The sequence below is a fragment of the Sinocyclocheilus rhinocerous genome, unplaced genomic scaffold (assembly GCF_001515625.1).
Source record: "Sinocyclocheilus rhinocerous isolate Xijiao unplaced genomic scaffold, SAMN03320098_v1.1 scaffold1193, whole genome shotgun sequence".
NCBI classification, from domain to species: Eukaryota; Metazoa; Chordata; class Actinopteri; order Cypriniformes; family Cyprinidae; genus Sinocyclocheilus; species Sinocyclocheilus rhinocerous.
In genome coordinates, this window is record NW_015642181.1 from 920,852 (window position 1) to 947,646 (window position 26,795).

Sequence of the window (26,795 nt, forward strand, 5' to 3'; positions counted from 1 at the left end):
TGAAAGGAGTGAAATTATTTCCTTATGAAATTAACTCTTCATGAAGCCAATACTCAGGAACTCACACAAAACAGACGCCATGCAATAAAACAATAAAAATTATCTGAAGAAGAAATCTTCAAAGAGAGCAAACAACAACTCTCTCCTCGCCCATTTACGACCCCCTTCTCCCCCTGCCCGCTCTGCCTCTCCCTCTTTTCCCCCAAAAGGTTTCACTCAAAGTTCATTAAGAATATGCATATCCCACATATCATGTATCTTGTGAACCTGTTGTTTTTCCCCTTCATGTTTAGTGTCATTTTAAAGGTCTTTGTGCAAAACAGGTATTAGTCTACCTACACCCTCTGACTAACATCAGACTCGCAAATTTGTGATCGTAAGATCCACGTAAGGCCAACGTGAGACTTAAAAGAGACATTAGGTCCCCAGTGAACGGATAATTGAAAGTATTGAGTCCGGAATAATCAAATATCTAAATTAATATTTGTGATCATTAAATTTAGGCAATATTTCTAAGCAATATTTCGATTTAAAAACTGATCACGTGAAATTGGAGTCCGACTGAACACGGAGCTAGACTAAAAATTAAACTAAATCCTGATAAATTCAGAAGCGCAAGTAAAAGACCGAATACGCATTAAACCTTCGACCAGGCCGCTGGATTCTGGCTGGCGGGTGGATTCTTACAATATAAATTAGCAACAGGTTGATGGTAAGACCTGCTGGGCATTGCTGCCTGACGCACCACCGCCAGTGCCAAAAATATATATAAATATAGGATGGTAGTTGAATGTACACAGTACATTTCATTATTATTATATTATCAAGTACATATATATATATATATATATATAAATCAACTGTACTTGATAATATAATAATAATGAAATGTGCTGTGTACCTCCAACTACCATCCTATATTATTTCCTGATGAATATGTCACATTATGAAAGATAAATGCATTGTGAATGTCTATTGTGCCTTCAGCACATGCAAGCAGAGTATAAATTACTCCACCGTCAAACAGCACATCACTGGACCGACAGTTCTATTGTCATTAATAGAGCTGAACATGTCCATCATTAGAGCAATGTTCTATGTAACTCGTTAACAGCCTCAGATGGTTAAAGTGGAGCAGTTGGGATGCAAAACAGTGGAGGCAAGGACACAGAACATGATGTTTGTTGAGAATCCAAGAGTGACAGCTCTGATTAATGGCGCGCTCTCCCTGTGCCTGCGCACTGCAATCTGTCACAGTCGTTTAAGGAATATGGTAATGGAACTATGCTTTCTAAAAAGTCTCACTTACCTTTTCTCATTTTTTTTTTCTCCAGGAAATGTACAAAGCCAGCAAATATGAGGTTTCCCCAGATATGAAACTCGTTCTGCTTGCCTACAACGTGCAGCCGGTGAGACCTGTGTTTATGTGGGTGTTGTATGTGTGTGTTGAGATGAAAGTAATCATTGCACGATGTGAAAGGGCCGTCACACTCCACCGCCTCACCAGAACCAAATACACCCCACTGGAGTGACAGAAACCGAGCAAGCGCGGGCACACACACACACACACACACACAAACACACACCTGCCAGTCGAGGGAGAGGAAGACAGAGGCTGTTTTCACACTTGGTTTGATTGGTTGGTCTGAGCTCGACTTCTATTCCACCCTCACCCCCATCTCTTTTCATATTTTGTTATACAGTATGGCTCCAAACCACAGGGTGTCTGCATGATTGTAAGAATTAGCCGCAGGTGTTGCTAGCTGGGCAACAATTCAAAAGGAGATGGCACCAAAAATCAGAGTTTCTACACTAATAGAAAGCCTGGAAATAGCAGGGAATTTGAAAGTGTGATTTCCAGACTTTGAAATTGAAATGTACATTTTTAAATGTAAAGGAAATGTCTATGTTGTACTTTTCAGTTCCAAAGTATTTCATCAGCTAACAATTACTACTAAATGATATTTATCCAATCAGATGGAAAAGTCATAGTTGAAAGGAAATGTTGTGCTTTCTAAGGAATGCATTAAGGAATGCTACTACCACAAATTATCATCAATAGCAGATCACTTTCATAAATTTGGTCAAATTGTCTTTTGTAGTTTTTATAGTTTTTCATGTTTAAAACTGTATATTTTTATTTTTGTATTTTAAAATAAAATAATTGTATATGTTATGAATAATAGTGTTATTAATTTAATTATTAAAAGTATTAATTAATTCATTTAAATTATTAATTAAATTAATTATTTTACTATATTAATGTTTTCCCAGTTTAACTTTTTTTTTTGTTTTAATATTTTAAAATAAAAATATATTATTTTTATTTATTTTTCTATGAAATTTAATTAATAATTTTTATGTGTTATCAGTAGCAGTTCTCTTTCATAAATTTGGTAAAACTGTCTTATAGTTTGGCATCTCAATTGTACATTGTACATTTTATTTTAATATTTAAAAAATATATATATTATTTAAGTTATTTTAATATTACATTTTGTTAATAGTATAATCAATGGTAATATTAATTTATTCTTAATAATATTCATTTTGTAACATTTTATTTCTTATTTTACTATATTAAATGTTGTCCCATTTACAATTGTATTAGAATATGTATAGTAATTGTATTATAACTTTCATTGCTTTTTTTTTTACTGTACATTATCAGTGTCATTTTTTGCTATATATATTTTTTTCTTCTTTTGGATCATTCCTACCATTTAGTTTGCATTTGTTGTTATTTCGTTGTTATTGTGCTGTGCTGTAACCCTGCTCCAAACCACAATATTCAAGCTAACACAGAGTTGGTTATGTTTTTTCACATACGAACCAAAGATCCGCACTCAAACTTTTTTTTGTAAATGATGACGTCAACACAATGGTTTAATAAGTGTGTGGAGCGATGAGACTATGTAACACACTGAAGAAGGCACAGAACATTATCAGTGTCATTTTTTGCTATATATATTTTTTTCTTCTTTTGGATCATTCCTACCATTTAGTTTGCATTTGTTGTTATTTCGTTGTTATTGTGCTGTGCTGTAACCCTGCTCCAAACCACAATATTCAAGCTAACACAGAGTTGGTTCTTTGCTGCACACCTAATTTCAGGAAACGCCTTCATACAGACCACACCTAAAGCTTTAGTGTGAACACAAATGATGAAAGCACAAACTCTGAAGGATGCTAGAGTCGGACACCACAGGTCTGAGCAGCAAGTGATGAGTTAGTTTGATCAGGGCAGCTGTCGTACAGAGCTGAAGAGACGGAGGAGAAGGTGTCATCAGCTCTGGGACAGTGACACCAGAGCACTTCACACACGCATGACAAGAAAGAGTGAGCCAAAGAAAAGAGTGTGAGCGCTGCCTCTAGTTTGTTATTCAGTGCCCGTCCCAAAATCACCTTGATGGATGACAACCTCGTCCCCCAGCTGTCATTGCCTATGCGCACACACACGCGTTCATAACGCCCCTCATTCTCAAACTCTGTCATGTTGCTGCTTGCCCTTCACAAAGGAGCTCTCCATCTCTCTGCATCTGTAAGACAGAGGGCGGTGGTGAGTACAGGTGTTGAATGTTAATCTTTGACAGTATTAACAGCTCTGCTACAGCACACGTGTCAAGCTCATGTCAGCTGTGAGCATATGCTGCGGTCAGCCCTCTAGCTCACGGACAGCTGTTGACACCGTCCTCAGAGTGATACAAAAGCGCTCCTGCCTTCTTTAGCAACGATGGATTAGGATTTTATAAAATGAGTTGGTTCTGCCTCTGAAATCTGATTTGACGTGCCATATCTGAAGCACACCTGTGACCACACATCATTTGAATTCTGCATTAATGCACCAAGAAGCAGCCTACAGAGGGGCTAATGTACTATAGAGTTGTTTGTGTTTGTTTATTTGTGTTTATTATAAATTGTATTATTAGTTGTTTTATTATTATTATTATTATTATTATTATTATTATTTAATCTTGTTTAAATCTTTAAAACAATATTTAAAAATCTAGCTTATTTGTAATAAGTTGTTTATAATTTGTTGGTTAGAAAAAGATATGATTTAAAATGAGAAGACAATTTAATAAAATATTTTATTTAAATAAAGTTATGCTAAATAAAATCATTTTTATGTCATGTTGTGTAACCATCATGTAAAATCTAATATTCATTATATTAACAAATAATCCTTATTTTCAAATACTTTGTTAATAACCAAATTAATACCACAAATATTTAAAAAAAAAAATTTCAAGGTAAGAAGCTTAACAAATATAATAAATTATTAATATACATAACAATTTCAAAAACAGTAATTTATTGCAAATTACTGTAAATTATTAATTATAATAATTATCATAGTGTATCTTGAGATTTTGCAACTTAAACTAGCCTTGTAATGTCAATTTAAAAAATATATATATTTGAATACATTTAATATACAGACATGATAATAAACACTTTCTCTGCGTTTATCCTCTCCTCTAGCTTGCTTCCTAATCTAGTTGTCTAATAAACCTGCCATTGTACAGTATATTACAAATATTGTTGGCTCTTTGACAAATTGATTTTGATTCTCTTTTTGAAGTCGCTTTGGATACGAAATAATCTGCTAAATGTGTAATTGTAAATCTAAATTACCAGTTGTAATTTTAAATCAGAAATAAATAAATAAATATATAAATGCAATTTAGAACCAATGACTCAAATCCTCTCTATTGCATGTATTTGTTTATTTATTTATTTTATGAATGAATGAATCAATCAATCAATCGATTAAAATATATTTTGATTTGTGCCAGTGAGTTTAGCGCAGGAAAACAATCATCATATTCTCTACAGAAAATTTGAAACGCGACTTTATTACTTTAATTGTACTAATTGTATTATTAAACAATCTTATATTTTACATTTTGCTTTTGTTTTAAAAAAGCAAAAAGCCATTTGATGTAGTGTAGTATTGTGCTTTACCATGGTAAAAATCTGTCCTCTTCACATTGTGGCTAAAATCACCCTTTAACTTTGGTAAAATCACTGTAATGCATAGCCTCTCAAACGTTATTGGTTTTGGTGCTTGTAGTGGCAGTAGCTGCTGTTCTTGCACAGTTTAATTTCTCTCTCTGTCTCTGTTTGTCTTTGTGTTGTTCAAACTCTCAGGTTTACGAGCACTCCTTCACTGCGGACTACATCATTTGCAGTCTGGAAACTCCGTAAGTCGCTGAGCTCATATAACAGTCGCATTAGTTTACAAAGTCTATTTGTCATTATACAACCGAGGAAAACATCGATGCAGCATTTTGCTGCTCACGTCACATCGAAGCCATTCAGAGAACTGAATCTTTCTGCTATCCTGTGGTCCTACCAACAAATTCCCTGCCTGTCTGTCCCGCGATTAGCACAGGGACGTACAGCTCGTGCCACCTGTAATTTCTGGGCCTGCAGTGCACAGCGCCTTTGTAAACGGCAACAGAATAAAGCATGTATATTTATGAGCTCTGTCAGACGGAACAGATGCTGACACAGAGCTGGGCTGCTGCCCTGGCCGGATTTAACAGCATAGCGGGATATGCTATCACTGTTAGATTCCCTGCCTCAGGAATTCCCTCATGGTGCTTTATTTGCCGTGCTGTTGTGTTGGGCTGTGTAGTACACCATGATGGAATCAATATCTGTTGGCACACGCTCCACTGCACCACATAGAAGAAGTATGCGCTGTTAGCCCTCTAAAGACATGAATGTTTGACTGATTGCCTGTCTGTCTGTCTGGAACAGGATGGCCAACTAGTCTGCTTGTCATCCAATAGCCAACTAGTTGTTTAGCAATGGCTTTGCTTCACTTTTACAGGGAAACGTGGATCCTGAACCCTCCAGAAGTGCGAAACGCTCATCTGCAGTATGCAGGATGGGGACCGCGAGGCCAGCAGCTGGTAAAGATGACATTTCCCACACTGTAAACATGAAACATTTACAGAAAAAAAAAAAAACTGGCAGCAGTGAAAAAATACAGTAGGAACATTTTAGGTTTTACACATTGAACTAAATTCATAGTATATTGTATTGAAGGCACAATGTGTAATTTTCGCCTCTAGAGGGCGCGTATTCAAAATAAACAAATAGACACAGGCGTAGTTTGATGACGCCGTGACTGAGTGTGGAATCTTGGGAGTTGTCGTCTTCATCCCCATTAAACATTCTTCGAAACATTTGGGATAATGTAAGTACACAAGTCAGCAAAATATATAACACTGTTCTAGTGGTTTTTGGATATTTTAACAAAAAAAATCTTACATATTGTGCCTTTAACTTATACAGTAAAATGTTAATATACCAACCTACCAAAGCACATAAGTCTGTTTTGTACCTTTACAATACACTGATAATCACCAAAAAACACAAGTGGTAATAAGAAAACCTGGTAATGCTTTATTTTAAAGACCGATTCTCACTATTAACTTGCATGCATATTACTTGCATATTGGCTGTTTATCACTACTTATAAAGCACCTTATTCTACGTGAATTATTTTAGATCCCGTAATCCTACCTCATACCTAAACTTAACAACTCCTTTACTATTAATAAGCCGCAAATTAGGAGTTTATTGAGGCAAAAGTTGTAGTTAATAGATAGTTAATAGTGAGAATTAGGATCTTAAAATAAAGTGTGACTGAAAACCACATGTAAGCTGTGTCCCAATTCCGGGACTGCATTCTTTGAAGGCTGCATTCCAAAACTGAATGCGTCATATCAGCCCTGTTTACACTTGGTATTAAGATGCGTTTTGCTCGATTGGATCACAAGTAGATGACAGAGACACATGCTTCACAGACACAGACCCTCCTGATTTCTCTGAGGGGAGGGTCTGTGGACAGGTGCACAAATTGCTGGGTTGTCGCTAGGAATTTTGTGCCCTGTGGGCAGGGTATATGTATGTTCGCGATCGAAAAAAATCACATTTAGTATGTGCAAGAACAGATATTGCAAGAACGCACTTTTTCTGATCTTTCGATCTGATATTGTGAAATAAGCTTGGACAAAGTACTTAGAAAGCAAAAGGAGGCAATTGAAAATTATACAGAGAGCAGCAGGTTTCGTTTCTGCTCCGATAGCAGAAATAGACCACAGCAAAAACTGTGGGTTTGTAATAGAATCAGGACTGGTTAGAGAACATTGTGCTCTCAGTAGGCAGAGAGGCAGTCATTAGTGGCTGTTTGAATGTGTTCGACCACATCTATGAAAGCAGTTCGGTCAAATGTGTTTTCGACTACCTTTGGAAGTGGTAGAAAGTGGACAAGCTCAAAAAATTTCAGACCTAGTTTAAACCTGTATTTAGCATTGTCCACTTGTGATCAGATCGACAAAAATGCACCTTAATACCAGGGCCTAAGGCTGTCCCATTTTGAAGGCTCCTTCTAATGCGGCCTTGAAATACATCCTGAAATGCGTTTTCTGAGCCAAAAATGATACAAGAAATGGATCCTTTGCCACCCTGACGATGGTGATGACAGGATTTTTTTTTTTTTTTTGAGAGAGAGACAGAATGCAGGATTACACTTATAAATGTAGGTATTGGGTTTCAAGTTACTCACATTTCTAAAGAAACAAACAAAAAAATAAATAAATAAAAATAACAGTTTAAAGTGGTTCAAATGTTGACTGATATCTTAACAATGTGTGATTTTATAGATACTTTTTATTATGTACATAAATGAACCAAGGTGAACATATTTAGACAGGTTGTGAAATCTCTTTTGTTTTCAGACAGCTGAAAGTATCACAAAAGTCCAGAACAAACGTTATTGCTGTTTATCTTGCTGTTAACCAATTAGCTCTTTTTGACCACAGCAATTTCACAGCTAAAATTACGGTCATTTTTCACTGTGCATCATCTTCAGAAGTTTAGTCCTAAAAAAGTGGTTTACTTTTGTTTTGTTCTTTGATTCATTTTACCTAACGATATTTCCTAATGGCACATGTCCACTGCACCGATAGAACTGTGCCCAATACCGCTTAAAACACCGAACACCGAGCAGCACTGAGTGGAATTCTCTCACTACAGTGGACACACTCATTCAATCGATGATGGGGAGGAAAAATATAGAATGATAGATGTGCTATTCCACCAGTTACAACAAAGAATCACGATTTTCACGCAACAGCATGGGGCACAGTTAAAGAGGAAGCTAACATGACAGTAGATTACGGACTTGTGAAGCAACAAAACAAGTGGGTGCACCTAGGGTATACGCAAATATTGATCCTTAGAAGTCATAATACACAAACAGCACTGGGCAAAAAGTAAGCATACAGTACGGTGTATACGTGCATATCGCTCCATTCACACCACTGAGCAGCAGGGATGCCAAAAGTACTCGTAGAAAAAAAAAAGTAATACAGTGCCGACTCAATTTGATGCGTGACTAACAGGCAGCTGCAGGTGAGCGTTCACATGGGTGTTTGTGTGTGTGTTCTGTAAAAATCAGCTACACCTTACGGTAATGCACCTGCACTTGTAAACTGTCAGATGCATTTCATAGTTAATTTCTCGTCCTGGCATGGTATTGGTGTAAACGCACTTGGTTTGTCTTCAGTGAGTGTAAACATGCGGTATGAAAACAAATCAGATTTGTGTCAAAATATCAGATTGGTGCACTGTAAAAATGCAGCCTGATAGACCTGCTGTCTGTTATAGTGAAGATATTAATCAAACAACAATATTGACCCAAAAAAAAGAAAATCTCTCACTGCTCTGCATGTATTTCATGTTTGACTGTTTATTTGAATAATTACTTGTTTACTTCATCGAGAAATACTTGAATGCTTCATGTCATTGTTTTAATTACTTTTTTGTGTGTATTAGTTGCTTTTTAAGGCTGAGTAATATAGCTAATAATATGCTTGGTTTTTTAGAGTAATTAGAGAAACTATCGTTTCAATCAAACACTTCCTGCGAAGTGGATTAAAAATGTTTAATCTTTAAAGATCTAAAGCACTGTAAAGCATCTGGTTAAATATTATCAGTGAATGTTTTCTATAATAAAAGATATCTAGTCATTTTCATTTGCATGCACCATTAACAACATACAAAAATGCACAACAATATTTACCAACATATACACCACTTCTCAAAAGTTTGGGACGAGTAAGATTTTTTTTTAATGTTTTTTTTTTTTTTTTAAGAAATATGTTATGTTCACAAAGGCTGCATTTAATAACACCAATTGTGAAATATTATTGCCATTTCAAATAACTGTTATCTATTTTAATACATTTTAAAATATAATTTATTCCTGTGTTGGCAAAGCTGAATTTTCAGCATCATCACTCCAGTCTTCCAATGTCTCCAGATGCCAGTGTCACATGATCCTTTAGAAATCATTCTAATATGCTGATTGTCTTAACTGTCACTTTTTATCAATTTGATGCATCCTTTATGAAGAGACATATTATTAAAAAAAAAAAAATCTTACTGACCCCAAACATTTGAACAGTAGTGTACTTGTATAAAAACATCTTAATACAAAACACACACACACACACAGAGAGAAAGACTTGATTTGATACATTGAAACAATTTAATCGAATTCACGTAACTGAGTCTACTAATTCTACAATTTACAAAATAAGTTAAGATAATGAATAATGACACTCTTTAGTAAATGTACTGACCAACTGAAAGCAATCATCACAGTTTGCACAATGGTACTTAATTACATCATTTTGGGTGCAATTTGATATCTGGCCCAACTTAAGGTGCTTAGAATATTGTTGTGGTGTTAAAATTAATATTGAGTACTGTGAAATTGCCAGAGGTGGGACTAAGTCACACAAAGTCACAAGTAAGGCTCAAGTCTTAACCTTCAAGTCTCAAGCAAGTCCAAGTCAGTTTTTGTGAGAATCAAGCAAGTCAAGTCACTTCTTTATGTCAAGCAATTCAAGTCAAGTCGTAGCTTGGGTCAAGCAAGTCAAGTCATACAAATGTTTGATGATTTAACTTAATTTATATATTGAAATAAGTTAAAACTACAGTAGTTATGAACTATGGGAGTTTTATTTGCAACAACAAAAAAATTGCAATATGCATTTCTACTCAAAATGTGTCCACATACAGCTGAGTTGTTAATACAATAAAAATCTAAAAATTAAATAAAAAATTAAAACTACATAGCCTAAAATGTAAATGTAACTGAAATTAGGCCAACATAAAAGCATGAAAAGTATTTAGGTACAGCTGTTTCAATATGCCTCAAACATTGCAGAAGTCTGTATGATTTTTTTTTCTTTGTGTGTGTATGTATGTGTATACAATATATTTATGTGCATCCCCATAAACTATCCATAGGCTTTTCACTCAAAGTCTAACACCAAAGACCAATTATTAGATACTGTACACATGCATATACTAAGTGCTATTGCAAAAAAAAAAAAAAGACTGACATTTCCTTATGAACAGTGAATAACCATTTACAATGCATTGCACTTGCAAAAAATTAAATTTGATAGTGCTCACAAACTGTATTTTAATGCAGCCAAATTCTCAATAAAACAGTTTTCACTGGTATATTTTTTCTGTTTCTGTTGTAAGACAACGGGATGAATATGAAATAGTGACTGAAACGTGGCCCATTAAGACTACATAACCAGCTCTCCCTTAGATGTTAATCGGCACAAAAATCCTTTAAGATAAAACAATGGCTGTGCTGTGATTTCGGCTATATTTGCATGTAAAATAGAGTTCGAAGTGACAGAATATCTTTTTTTAACTGAAAGCGCTGCTCCTCTCAGCCGCTCGCTGAACGGAGCAGACGCAGAGAGAGGTGTGTGCACGCTGGGAAAACAAAACCTCATGCTCATGCGGCAGTACCGGCGAGTCTCAGAAACTAAATAAGCTTTGTCCAAGAAGTCGCTAGATTTGTCGCTAAGCGCTTTTTTGGAAAAATGTCGCTAAAGGGGTCAGAAAAGTCGCTAAATCTAGCGACAAAGTCGCTATGTTGGCAACACTGTGTCCACGCTCTTACATTAGCTCTCTCTGCCTGCCTACTGCGTCACTTGGTTAGGTTGCGGTCCGTTAAAAAACAAACAGATATTTATTAAATAAAAGACAAGTTATTTTGAGTCATTTAACTCAAGTCCGAGTCAAGTCTCAAGTCAAGTCAAGTCTTTTATGAATATTTGTCAAGCAAGTCTGAAGTCCTAAGTTGCAACTTAAGTCTGACTCGAGTCAAGTCATGTGGCTCGAGTCCCCCACCTCTGGAAACTGCTCTAGTATCAAATATTGAAATTTTGATATCGTCACAACCCTAATCTGCAGCCACTTTAACTACTTAGATCCCTGAAAAGGGGCCACAAAATCCAATCGCAGAAGTGAATCACACAACTCTACCTCCTCCTCTCTCCCTCTCTTCCTGGAAATAATCTCAGTGGTTTATGATACAGACACACAAAATGACTGGATTTATGATTTCACATGCAGGAAAGCTCACCAGCTCGACTCATCTCAGAGACTTTATGAGTGTGTGTGATATTAAATAATTAGGACACATCCTGTCGTGTGTCCTAAATGTGTCCATGCCATGCATGGTATCACATGTGTTACGCATCTCGGCATGCATAATATGGTACGCAGCATAAAACTCTCACCTCAGATACAATAATCTCCACTTTTTTTCTAGTACAGATGAGCATTCAGTTCAGAACACAGAATAATTCAGCTCATCATATATTCATGGACTTCACTACTTTATTGGACTGGCAGAAGAATAATTCAGGATTTCTTCAGTTGTCTTTGTTCTGGTTTTTATAGTCAATATCTGAAAGCCATTTCTCTCCATTTGATGGGGGAAATGGAAATGTATTTGAATTACAGATGTTTATGGAGATTGCTTGCTTTTATAATATTCACACAGTGTCCCTGCTATTATTTTTAAAGTTACCTTGAGACTTTTACACTCACATACAGCTGCACTGTATTTCTAGCTGTCATTATATTCATGTTTCAACCGTATGAATGAACAGTGGTTGTGTAGCTTGACCTCCTCCGTATGCTGTAACAACGGCATCTGGCCCAGAAAAAGCATCTTTTTGATTGACAGCCATTCAAATTTAGCCATGCATCTTAGTCCTGTGCCAGTTGCAGAGCTCCTATTGGGATAATTGAAAATGCTAATAGATTGTGTTTTTCATCTCACCTTAAATAATTAAAACGTCAACATTTTCAAATGTATTTTTCAAAAGAAACAGAATAGATAAAAGTCTTAAATGCCATTTGAAGCATGCTTCTTTTGAGGGGTTGTTGGTAAACGGTTCTTGTGAAAAGTAGTCACATTAGCATGCTTTTAAAAAGAGTACTTATGGAAATAAAGAATATACTTAAGTGCAAACCGAATGTAATGTTTTTAGACACTTAACTGCATTTACATTTAAATTTGATCATACTTTAAATGTATATTAAATGCAAGTATATGAATTTGAGTTTTTTTATCCATGTAAGTGGGACTTAAATACATCTTTATATGTTGTAATTTCATAATTAATTTCATTGTCTTTGAAATATTACTAAAGTGAACTGCAGAATGTTCTGACAACAATTTATGCTAAAATGTACTTAAATGTAATTTATATTTAAACTTGTATGTCATGTTGTAACGAATCATCCACTGAAGGCGAGAGTAGTGAAGAACCCATGTGCAGTTTATTTACAGACGTGATCCAAACATCCAAACAATATCTAAACAAGATACACATACTTGACTTGACATGAACAGACTTGACTTGACAAGGCATGAACAGACTTGACTTGACATGAACAGACTTGACTTGACAAGGCATGAACAGACTTGACTTGACATGAACAGACTTGACTCAATATCTGAAAGCCATTTCTCTCCATTTGATGGGGGAAATGGAAATGTATTTGAATTACAGATGTTTATGGAGATTGCTTGCTTTTATAATATTCACACAGTGTCCCTGCTATTATTTTTAAAGTTACCTTGAGACTTTTACACTCACATACAGCTGCACTGTATTTCTAGCTGTCATTATATTCATGTTTCAGCCGTATGAATGAACAGTGGTTGTGTAGCTTGACCTCCTCCGTATGCTGTAACTACAGCATCTGGCCCAGAAAAAGCATCTTTTTGATTGACAGCCATTCAAATTTAGCCATGCATCTTAGTCCTGTGCCAGTTGCAGAGCTGCTATTGGGATAATTGAAAATGCTAATAGATTGTGTTTTTCATCTCACCTTAAATAATTAAAACGTCAACATTTTCAAATGTATTTTTCAAAAGAAACAGAATAGATAAAAGTGTTAAATGCCATTTGAAGCATGCTTCTTTTGAGGGGTTGTTGGTAAACGGTTCTTGTGAAAAGTAGTCACATTAGCATGCTTTTAAAAAGAGTACTTATTATGGAAATAAAGAACATACTTAAGTGCAAACCGAATGTAATGTTTTTAGACACTTAACTGCATTTAAATTTAATCATACTTTAAATGTATATTAAATGCAAGTATATGAATTTGAGTTTTTTTATCCATGTAAGTGGGACTTAAATACATCTTTATATGTTGTAATTTCATAATTAATTTCATTGTCTTTGAAATATTACTAAAGTGAACTGCAGAATGTTCTGACAACAATTTATGCATCAGGAAACAATTACAAAATAAAAGACATGGACATGAACATGAAACAAAAACAAAACCCAAACCCCACATTACACATGTATTTAATTATATTTATAATTACACATTTGTAATGATAAAGTAAATAACTTTAAATGTAATATTTAATGACACCCTACTGTTAAACTTATAATCAAGTACTTCACATACCAGTAATAAATAGTATTATAAGGAAATAAAAAAAGTAAATAGTAATATAAGGAAAAATAATAAATAATTAATAGTAATGTAAGGAAAAATAAGTGTACTACTTTAAAGCACAACAAAGATTTTTAAAACGTAATGATTTAAAATGTACCTAACAGTAAACCTTTTAAATTAACATTATTACAAAGTGCACTTAAAAGCAGTCCTGAAATGTATTATTTATTATATTATCTGCAGTGTACTCTCATTCAGTACAATCGAGCACTTTTTTTCACATTTCATTACTTGTGCATGAAAGCCAACAATCAGCTGTTGATATTTGGGCTTAAAGTATGTTTAAAAACGTAAAATGCCTTCAATTTCATTCCCTTATGCAGATACTTTGTTTTGTTTTCTTTACTGTTCCTCAGCCATGCCTAAATAAATCAGTGTGTCATCCAGTGCGCTGTGAAGTGGTTGTGGTGTGTTTAGGAGAGATTACAAATCAATGCTTCTCCTGAGCCAGTCCACTGTCAATAGACTTTCTGATAAGTTATCTACACACCTCACATTCAGTGCAGTCCATGAGCTCCAAGTAAAACATCACATAAAAACAGCATCAAGTTGTTCATGATGAAATTGGACCACAAGGACTCTGTGTTTCCCTTGATTTGAGAGGGGTTAGCTGCAACCGTATATATTTTCACAAACAGGAAGAAAAATATAGATTCATAACATTTAAAATATTATAGGACATAGACCCCGTTCTACCAGCCTGGTCTCATGTTTATACGTAGGTATTAATACGTAACATGTACAAGCACAAAACGTACATTTTTGTACGTTTTTATTAATGCTAAAACGTACAATTTAGACGTATTTCAACGTTTAAAACGTACAAATCGCTGCGTATTTTTAGCTAAAAAACGTAAAACGTAAAAAACAAATATTTACGTATCTTTTATATCATTAAGATATTCGTATCAGTGCATTTTTATAATTTTATCAATAAGCGATTTAGATTTTTAGACCCCTTAATTGCAATATTTGATGAAAGTCAAAGTAAATGAGAAGCAATGGGGGAAAAATACAATACTGCAATCACAGACATTCCTATCTGGGGAAATAGATTTCTCAGAGGACTGCCGGGTTAGCCGAAAAAACACTGGGCAATTTGCTCTTTCATTTTTACAGAGGTTGTGCGAGCAAAACACTGACATGTTTGATTCAGACAGGATTGAAATTACAAAGTATGTCTGAAAGACTAATTTACCTGACCCCTTTAGGGAAAACTAACCCTGTTCGAAAAGAGGAAGATGTACAACCAAAAAGTTGCTGAGACAGATAGATAGATAGATAGATAGATAGATAGATAGATCTATGAGCTTTTATTCAGATCATTAATAATTTATTCAGATTTTACAGCAATTTTAGTTTAGTTTAATTTGGCTAACATAAATTGAATTATGTTCAAAAGACAGGATTGAAATTACAAAGTATGTCTGAAAGACTAATTTACCTGACCCCTTTAGGGAAAACTAACCCTGTTCGAAAAGAGGAAGATGTATAACCAAAAAGTTGCTGAGACAGATAGATAGATAGATAGATAGATAGATAGATCTATGAGCTTTTATTCAGATCATTAATAATTTATTCAGATTTTACAGCAATTTTAGTTTAGTTTAATTTGGCTAACATAAATTGAATTATGTTCAAATGTTGTAAATATTTGAAACTTTAAACTGAATGTTTTCATTTTAAGGAAGGTTTTCATTTTAAAAGTCCTGTCATCTTCCCACAGGACCTTTTTCTGTGATCTTAAGCATAGACTGTGTTCCTTTTCATTTCTGAGTGCAGAGGTTATTTTTAAAGTTGGTGCTATGGAAGTCATTTATAAATGAAGCCACCAGGTGACTCTTCTGTATGTTATAGATGATCTTGGCTTGTATACTGACACTCACTTCAGCAAATAAATTACAGTTTGTGTAAAGGCCTGAGTTAAATGAAAAGATGTCTTTGAATCCGCATGAGCTCTCTGTCAAACTGTCTTTGATGTACTCAGAAAACTTACAGTAACTTTCAGAACTGACAGCATCCTCGGTCCAAAATAAATAAACACCATTTATTGAGACTAAAATGTAAAAATGACTCAAAAAACCTCCTGACAGATATAAATTTGACTTGCCAAGACACGGTGAAAACAAGGTAAAAATGATTAATCCTAATAAGCAGATTTTAAATGTGTACAGGTTCACCAAACCTTGTGCTATTTCTGTGTAGCAGTCGCTGCCCTGTAGACCCTTGTGAAGAATCTTGGTGTTATATTCCACAGGATGATATTCATTTTAAAAAAGATATCTTATTATTTTAGTCTGATTTCAACTGAATCACCCAAAATTGAAAATGTACAGGCTATCCTAGATGAAGTTTGTTCTTCATCAGAACAGATTTGGAGAAATTCAGCATTACATCACTTGTTCACCAATGGATCCTCTGCAGTGAATGGGTGCCGTCAGAATGAGAGTCCAAACAGCTGATAAAAAACATCACAATAATCCACAAGTCATCCACACAACACCAGTCCATCAATTAATGTATTCTATGCAAAAAAAAGCTACATGTTTGTTATAAATAAACTCATTATTAAGCCGTTTTTAAACTTCAAACGAGTCCTATATCCATAATATTGCTTTCTCCAGTAGAAAAAGTCGTCTCTTCTGAATCAGGAGAGAAATATGCACAGATCAAGTACTGTTTATAAGTGAAAACAGTCCAAGACATTTGAAACAAATATATTGGTGGATTTTGATGTGAGAGGACAACAGGGGGTGGACCTTTTCCCTGGAGAAAGCATTGTGCATTATGGGCTATTGTGGTTTGATTAATTTCTTATACTCTCAGATATAAAGGTATGAAAGCTGTCACTGGAGCAGTACGTTTTACACTTTTGTACTTAAAGAGTCCATTTTGGTACGGTAAGGTACATATTATTACCTAAAGTGTACGTATTAGTATCTACAAAGTGCACAAGTGTACTTTTTGAAAAGGTACCACCCTAGTGACAGCTTTTGTACTTTTATTTCTGAGAGTGTACAAACACACTTTTGCTTCACACTGGAGTCATGAGGATTATTGTGATGTTTTATCAGCTGTTTGGACTCTCATTCTGACGGCACCCATTCACTGCAGAGGATCCATTGGTGAGCAAGTGATGCAATGTTAAATTTCTCCAAATCTGTTTCAGTGAAGAAAAACTTTGATGGTCTGAGAGTGAGTACATTTTTAAACTAATTTTAATTTTTGGGTGAACTATTACTTTAACAACTATATTTGACACAACAGAAATCGCAGCATTTGTGTAAGCAAGCCAAAGAACTGTCATACCTGCAATAGGGCATTTCTTAAAGGCACAGCAGCAAAACAACTGAATGTGTCTAAGGGTCACAGAGAGGGTGAAACAAAAACAACTTACTAATATTATAAATGGACCTCAGAGTGGAAAAATGTAATAATAAAAACTGTATGATATGACCCCTTTAAAGTTCTCCATGCACACTGTAAATGTCATCACCAGTAAACCCCTCCTGACCTATCCATCAAATTTGGATTGCAATGTGTTTGTGTTTCTGTCCTTTCTCTAGATTTTTATATTTGAGAATAACATCTACTATCGGGCCACTGTGGAGAACAGATCCATCCGTCTTGTTTCCACTGGGAAGGAAGGTGTGATATTCAACGGCCTGAGCGACTGGCTTTATGAAGGTACGGAAGATTTGTATAAAAACATGGACATTTGTTTTCTATGCCTTGCAAAGCTGCAGTAAATGAGGTCTTGTCAGGACAAGTACTGGCCAGAAAAATCTTTATTATTCAGACCTGAGAAGAACTAAGGTGAACATTTAATAAATCAAAAGCAAGTATGCATCTTTAAAGATTATGTACTGTGATCTGCATGAAACAAGTTGTGTCTAATGTGGAAGAGGCAGATTTTGATGGTGATAGATTCTGTGCGAAGAATCAAAGAAAGAAAAATCAATATCCCAGTATCTTCCAGAATGCCACCACTGCTTTTGACAAGACTCAGTGGTTGTGGATTTTCGTGGTTGTGATGTGAGTCTCCCATTTAAACTTTAATCTGGGCTCATATTGCGGAGAGTGACCCTTGAGTTTATGAGGCGCCGAAGGTCTCGAAATTGACACTTATTATTTATTGAAGGCGATGAATGTATTAAAGAGTGCAGAGACTCATCCTGACCGTTTTCTGATGCTCCTGATCTCAGTCTCTCTGCTTCGGTTTTCAGTTTGTATGATTTATTTTTCTAATAGTCATCCACCATATTTGCATTCCTTGTTTTTTTTAATATATATATATACACTGTATATACGTATAGTTTTGGCTCAGTGATTCTGATTGGATGACCCACATTCAAAGCCATTGTAAAACCAGCCAATAATCACACAACTGTGATGTCATTTGAATTCTATATTTGTCGCTTGGCAACCCTAAACAAACTACAGGGTGAACTCCATCATACTGATATCATTCTTTGACATTTGACGAATATAAAACACATCTGGGCACATTGGACACAGTAATGTTTTATCATTACATACATACGGACACACACACACACATATGTGTGTGTGTGTGTGTGTGTGTGTGTGTGTATATATATATATATATATATATATATATATGTATGTATTTTAGTTTAGTTTAATATATTAAATGCAATTACAGCTAATTGCATTTAGTATATTTAAACTAAAATACATATACGTATATGTAACTTTAGAGTGTCTTTTGACTTAAGTACAACTTCAGTACACCTTTGTATGTAATTTCATATATTGTCATTGAACTGTGGTTAAAGTGTACTGCTGAATGTACTGACATGCATTTATGGTAAACTAAAATATACTTTAATGTGCATTAACTTTATTTCCATGCGCTTTAGTATGTCAGTCAACAAATCAAAGCTCAACAAAATAATGATTTATCATACTTTAAAACTTTTAATTTGACATTGGTACAAAGTGCACTTTCTTAAAAGTGTATTTAAAGTCTCAGAAAAATCTAGTTAAGTTGCTCATTATATCCAAGTACTCAGAAGCCAATTTATGAAATCTTGAATATAAGTAACCTTTACTAGATTTCTCTGAGGCAAGAAGTTTGCAAGATATTTTCAAGTAAAGTTAATAAATTGAAATCTGCGGCATACAAATGTACATTCAATACAATTAAGCACAGTTCTTTTTCACAAGATATTAGCATTCACATTATATACATTATTTCTTTCTGATAAAAATTCACATTTCCACCTTTCTTCATTCTGGCTGATGATAATATATGAACACTTATTAATTCATAGCGAGTTCTTGCTGACATGCTATTGCATTTTTGGCCATGAACAAGTGTTTAATGCTAGTAATAAAGTGGTATCACACCAATCTCGGCGTGAGACAGGACAACGCTCTGCCAAATTGGGGGGAAAAAAGCACTCTACACTCCAAGGGACTGTAATACAGAAACTTCCTATCTTGATTCTGGACTTAAGATTTGAATAAGTGAAATAAATGCCATGGTTTTTAAACAGATAGGATAGGATTCTAAGGTTAGGATGTTTCTGTAATATATCTCCAGCACTCCAAAATCCCAGAACTCGGTTTCCAGTCTGTGCTACACACATTAGGGCCTTTCGCACCGCTTTAGTTCCAGAACTAAATGTACAGTACTAATGTACTGGGACGATTTTGTGCGAACTATTTCCCAGTACCATTTAAAGGGTTGCATTCGCACTGACAGTGTGTACTAGGAAGTGACGTAAGCCGGTCGACAGCGACGTCATTTGTGCTCCAACTTGTTGGTTCAAATGTACATATGCCCCATGGACTCCTCTCTGAACTGTCCTTGACTTCCTGTCCATGGGTTTTAAGGTCAGTCATTGTTCATGTGTATGGCTCACAGTCGTCGAGTTCACCCACAGATCCTCTGAATGATCTGAATGATCATCAAGCTTTGTGCAGTCTGAGGCTGTTGAATACAAATCCAGAGTCTGTTCTGTGTTTCGAGGAAAACAGGTGGCCATGCATTCATTGACGATGGAGTTTATGCCTGTCAGAACCTTCTGGATATGGAGTTCCCTGATGTGCTTAGGGGAAGGTTAATGTATGTTAATTCAGATTACCCATGGCAACCAAAAAAGACTAAAACAACCAATATCCATCATTCCAAGAGCAGTTTAATTCCTCCAACTGTATGGAGTTGCATTAAAGTCGAACGATCCACAGTGTTCATTTACTTAATGTGATTTGAAATTAGCTGAAAGTTATTATGAGGAAAGTGTTCTGATCAACCTCACACCTACACATTCTCCTCTCTGTACTTTGGAGATCAAGAATGTAGATTGTTGCATTTTTGTGAGTATGCTTTCTTAGAGTAGTTCATCACTTTGCCGAGAGGATATTAATTACCTCAATCAGTCTGCATAATCAATGCTGAGTTTTAATTATCCTTGGATAATCAGTGAACCGCATGTAGTTTCTTGTTGTGGCAGAACACGTCTGCTCTAATGAAGATCATGAAATGAACCCTGCAAGAAACTCACAGTAAGGCGCACGTCTTGCAGTCTTGCGGCGTTTGCTTCTGCATGTTCGCAAAGATCGAAGGACATCCCGTTGGCTATTTTATGATTCAGAAAGGTGCTCACGAATTACTGCTGTCCTTTTTGTCCAAACTGCAGTAGTGTGGACTTCATAGCAACAATGAAAGTGTAAATAATCCCGCTTTATTTGAAATAATTATTTTGAATAAGACTTCAATTTTAAATTTGTAGTTATTTAGTTTTTTGCAATCAAAAACGTTGCTGTTTGAGACACCCTCTTTTTTCAAGAATCCAGTGATGATGAGACTGGTGTAGTATGTATTTTTAATAGAATTTTAAAATTAAGAGATTAGTAAATCAAATGCAAAATAATATGATTTGTTCTGGTATTTTAAAGCAATGCTCTATTTGAAAGGATGGGTTTTGAATGTTTTTGCAGCTAGTGCATTACACTGTGGTTGCTAACAACATAAAATGAACACATTCAAAACTTGAGTGTTCCGATGATTTGTACTCCATTTAATATTTATCTTATTGGAGAACCTTTCAGATATCTATCAGAAATACTTAAAACATAGATTTACATTGGTGAGCTTAATATGGTTACTTTTTCCTAATGATGTAATTTTAAAGGAAAAGTTCAGCAAAAAATTTCTGAAAATTTAGTCACCCTCGGGCCATCCGAGATGTAGATGAGTTTATTCATTTCAACAGATTTGGAAAAATTGAGCATTACATGACTTGCTCACCAATGGATCCTCTGCAGTGAATGGGTGCCGTCAGAATGAGAGTCCAATCCATCAATTCATTTCTTGTGAAGTGAGAAGCTGTGTGTTTGTAAGAAACAAATCCATTATTAAGGTTTCATTTTTAAACAAAAAAAACCAAAACATTTTCACATTAAAATTCACTGACATATTTTTTTAGAGCTGTTCTGGACTGTTTTTGCTTGTAAATAATACTTGATCTGTGCATATTTCTCTCCTGATTCAGACAAGACAACTTTTTCACTGGAGAAAGCAACTTTATGGATAGAGAACTTGTAATGTAGCCAGAAACAACGGTTTAAAGTTTAAAAAAATGTCTTAATACTATATTTGTTTCATACAAAAGGTTTTCACTTCACAAGACGTTAACTGATGGACTGGAGTCATGTGGATTACTTGTGGATTATTGTGATGTTTTTATCAGCTGTTTGAACTCTTATTCTGACGGCACCCATTCACTGCAGAGGATCCTGGCGAGCAAATTATGTAATGCTACATTTCTCCAAATCTGTTCCAATAAAGAAACAAACTCATCTACATCTTGCATGGCCTGAGGGTGGATACATATTCAGCAAATTCTCTTTTTTGGGTGAACTGTTCCTTTAAGCACTAAATCTGGCAGAACCTCCAGCACTCCAGACAGATTTTGAAGTGTTTATGACAGACCTCCCTACACCTCACAGCGGTATTCTGCTGCCCAGCATTTCTTGCCTTTCATTTGCATTAAGTTCAGCAGTTTCCGACATTTCGATGCTCTCACCCCTTGCTTTACACTACTGTCAATCCCACAATCTCTTGTACAAGTCTGCCATTCAGCTCCCATAGAGAATTAACTGAAAATTCTGCTCACTCTGCACCAGTGAACATGTATGTTAAGAAAGCTAAACTTCCCAGCCACATTAAAGGTGTCGCTCTCAGTACTCAGTTCATTGTAGTAGGCTATCCTCATATGACCATATGTTTTGATTGGAGCAGCCTGCTATGCTTATAGCTGAAATTAAGTTATTATTATTATTTTTTAAAGATTCTTTCACTTTAATTTCATCTCTCTTTTGTCATCTGACTTGCACCCCATTATTCGGTAATCTCAAAGGCTGGTTTTGAGAACACACGATGAAATGCGGACAGCTTCTTGTTTTTCTGATAATGAGATATCATTAATCTGATTAAAGCGTGTGTGAGGTTTGTGTGCAGTCATATCCTGAAGTGTCATTACAGCATTCAGACAGACTGCAGTCTCTTACTAAGGCTATCTACTGCCCCCTGCTGAAGTGAGCTACTAAACTGACCTACATTGCACGTTGCAAAGAGACAGGAACCTTTATTTATTTATTTAAATTTTTTTTTTGAAAGAAAGAAAGAAATAGTTTTATTCAGCAAGGATGCATTAACTTGATTAAAAGGGACAGTAAAGACATTTGTAATGTTGCAGACGTTTTCTATTTTATATAAATGCTATTTATTTAAACTTTCAAAATTTCTATTCATCAAGGAATCCTGAAAAAAATAAAATAAATATCACGGTTTCCACAAAAATATTAAGCATCATAGCAGTTTTCAACATTAATCATAATAAATGTTTCTTAAGCAGCAAATCAGTATATTAACATTATATAATATTTAATATAAAATATATTAAAATCATTATATTAGAATGATTTCTGAAGGATCATGTGACACTGAAGACTGGAGTAATGGCTGATGAAAATTCAGCTTTGCATCTCAGGGATAAATTACATTTAAAAATATTTTCAAATAATATACATTTATTTTAAATTCTAGTTCACAATATTAATGCTTTTACTGTATTGATCAAACTATTTTACTGATTGATCTTATAAATGCAGCTTTGATGAATATAACAGGCTTCTTAAAAAAATAATAAAAAAAATTAAAAAAAAATCATACCGACCCTAAACTTTACATCTGTACTATATAAGAATCAGTTGATATTTATTTCTTGTGAATCATTACCTCACGATTACAGCATGAATCACATTTTTTACCACTAAATTTAATACTAAATACTACCATAAAACTATAAAACACTTTCATTTACCCGCGTGATTAACAGTAGCATTTAACTAAATATTTTGCTGCAAAAAAATAAATACAATTAAATCAGTGATGTAGCATTTGTCTTTGGCTTGTTTCTGGAAAATGAGCACTAATTTGAAAACAGCTCTTCTGTCATGCTACTGAAAAAAAATGTAGCCAAGGTTGCAACGTTGATTTAGTCACTCCCCCACACTGCTGCAGACAGACCTGTTAGAGAAACGCACCGTCTCTGTGTCATACAAAGTCTAAAACAGGCCTTTAGATTAGCTGCTAATGAGGCTGGTGTGTTTTACACACCTCTGTATCACAAGAGAGCATAATCACATAGTTTTAGCAGCCCACAAATATGACTAGCCCTCTTTCAACACCCTCCAATTTGTGGCTGGGAGATATACTCTACTCATATTCTGCACACCTCCCAAAAGAAGTGTTAATAATACTGTTCTTGAGCTAAAATTGAACTGCATGCTCACATGAGTTTGGCGCTGTAGGGATGGTCAGGAAGGTCGACTAGTCAGCTGGTTCACATTGCCTGCTTAATTTCTCCTGCATGACCTGCAACAAGCAGGAGTGCTTTGAGTTTTCACACTGGCAGTGTTTCTGAAGTGTGACACAGCTGGAATTCTACAAAAAAATAATTACGATATTGATTCTTTTTCTGTTGATAACTGCCATGCATTATAGAATGGTCTTTATGAAATCTTTATGAGGAGGAGCACCACATTTACACTGAAATAGTAATTCATTAATACACGGAACAGAAGCTAAACTTCACAGTGCATTCAAAAATGGCTGAATCATCTGAATTCAGTCAGGTTTACTAAATAAAAGATGTTTAGGTGCCTGTTACTGCATGTTTAACTTGCATCAAGCCTGACAGACATCTTTTTTCAAACAATGGATGAGTAATTCAGTCCATAATGGAAATCAAACACATGACTTTGGTGTTAAAATAAAACTAAACTATTGAGAGAGAGAGAGAGAGAGAGAGAGAGAGAGAGACTATTTTAATAACTTTGTAGTAAATGTGTTAATTGAAATAAAGGTGAAATTTAAATACTAGATTAATACTTACAGTTAAAATAAAAACTTAAATGAAATTGAATTAAATGTTCCAATAAAGTAAAATAAAAATAAGTTGAAGTAATACATTACTAAAAGTAAATCTGAAATAAAAGTAGATTATTCAAACAATGGATGAGTAATTCAGTCCATAATGGAAATCAAACACATGACTTTGGTGTTAAAATAAAACTAAACTATTAAGAGAGAGAGAGAGAGAGAGAGAGAAAGAGAGAGAGAGAGAGAGAGACTATTTTAATAACTTTGTAGTAAATGTGTTAATTGAAATAAATGTGAAATTTAAATACTAGATTAATACTTACAGTTAAAATAAAAACTTAAATGAAATTGAATTAAATGTTCCAATAAAGTAAAATAAAAATAAGTTGAAGTAATACATTACTAAAAGTAAATCTGAAATAAAAGTAGATTAAAGCTAAATATAAATATTTAAAAATGCACTAATCAAAAGGACAATAACAAGACAAAATGTGACAACAAAAAGAAATAAAAAGAGCTAATTAAAAAATATTAATAAATACTATCATAGTAAAGAAATAATACTAAAGTAACACTGGTTTGAGCTACAGAAATGCACAACTTAAAATAATAACATAAAATAAAATAGACGTTTTTAACTATTTTGTAATGAAAGAACCCTGCTTTCTTTCTTTTTTTAAAAGAAGCCAAACCAAAAATGCTGCTCTAACATGCAGTAGTGCTTTTAATGGTAAATGGCTTTAGTTGAGTGATTGTGTTCGTGTGTGCTAGCGGAGCTGATCAGACCTCCACAGGCCTTTACCCTCATTGAATTATCTTCTCAATGAACTCCAGCTAATTAAGTTGCTAATGGTTTGTTAGAAGCCTGTTATTACCCTGATGAATCCAATGAAGGTGATGAACAACACTAAAGTCATGTTTGTTAGGGCTCTTTTGAATTTAAATGAGAATTATAGAAATGTGCTGCTTACAGACATAAAAAGACGTAGGCTGACGTGTGGAACATGAACAATGGACTTGTTTGATTGATCTCTCATTGGTGCAGTTTGATCAATGTAAAGCAGAAGTCAGCAGACTCTAAAGAGGACATGTTGTAACGCATATGTACTCTATTTGTAGATTGTCTGAGTATATTTAACTAAAGTGTGTGTTCAGGGGAAAAGGGCAAGACAACAGCTTTTGCAATCTAATTTGTTGTTTATTGTCTACACACACATCTTCCTGAAACATATTGATACCCAGAGAGAAAAAAGAAAAGAAAAGTGAATAGGTGATGAAAACCGTCCATTGATTATCCCTCCGAAATGATTAACACTGTGTGAATCTTTTTGTAGCAAAATTTGCCGCAAAATTTTTGATTTCGGCTAATAGACGTGAATTACTTGCAAATTAACTTGTAAGGGCTGCCCTACATCTATTTTTGCTGCACTAAAACATAGAATTAAACCCATTGAAAATAATGCATTATAAACATATTTGTCAACACAATTTCAAAGCTTTTATTAGGTAAGTCAAGGAGTGAATTATTCACCCACTGCTTTAAAACAGACAGCTGCTGGGCACGATTCAAGTAAAATGCACAATGGCAGGCACACAAACAATTTATGTACGGTAAATCTTGAGAGATGAAATGTTTAAGTGGGTGGGCCTACATAAAACAGTGTGGGCAAAATGTAGCATATAAAAACTTTTTGGCAAATTGGCAAAAGAAAATCCGGCACAAAGGTTCAATACACAAAACTTCTAAAGCTTTGATTAACATTAATGTTAATTTCAACTTTTACTAATACATTAAAAGTTGCATCTTTTAACATTTGTATCTGAGCTAACACAAATAACAAGGAACAGTTCTATTTTTATTAACTAATGTTAACAAAGATTAATAAATACTGTATTGTAACAAAAGTACTTCTCATTGTTACTGTTTGTAAATACATTAATTAACATTAAAGGGGTCATATGATGCGATTTCAAGTTTTCCTTTCTCTTTGGAGTGTTACAAGCTGTTTGTGAATAGATAAGATCCCTGAAGTTGCAAAGACTAAAGTCTCAAACCCAAAGAGATATTCTTTATAAATAATAAGACTGGTCCACGCCCTCCTAAAACGCCTCGTTTAAACACGCCCCACATATCTACCTCACTATGTGGAAACATTTGCATAATGCCACCCAAATGTGCACGCAAAGAAAGAAGGCATGGTTTCAGTAACCGCAGTTAGTGTTGAAGCAGCCATGTCAGGGAGACGCTGTGTGTTTCTAGGCGAAAGCAAAAGCACTTTATTTGGCCTTCCGAAAGTAGATGCATTAAGATTATTTACAACAGAACAGCAATGCATTTTATGGACGACCGTTTCGTGAACCTAGGAGAGGAGGTAATTCTGACTTTGCTATGACAATCTGGCGCTTCTGAATCAGCTACTGTTTTGTTATTAGTTTAAGTATTTGCTATTGACTGTTCAAATGCGGAGTTTTGCGCATCGTGTGTGTGTGCGCG

The 26,795-nt window shown here is 34.7% G+C and overlaps 1 protein-coding gene across 1 annotated transcript in view; it reads left to right on the top strand.

Moving 5' to 3' along the window:
* LOC107755713 (dipeptidyl aminopeptidase-like protein 6) overlaps positions 1-26,795 on the top strand; it is a 187,809-nt gene that overhangs the window by 126,891 nt on the left and 34,123 nt on the right. Inside the window, exons 5-8 of the mRNA XM_016572597.1 lie at positions 1,335-1,409; positions 5,155-5,207; positions 5,843-5,924; positions 17,451-17,571. Of these exons, the coding sequence (XP_016428083.1) occupies positions 1,335-1,409; positions 5,155-5,207; positions 5,843-5,924; positions 17,451-17,571 (331 nt within the window). The remainder of the gene's footprint in view (positions 1-1,334; positions 1,410-5,154; positions 5,208-5,842; positions 5,925-17,450; positions 17,572-26,795) is intronic.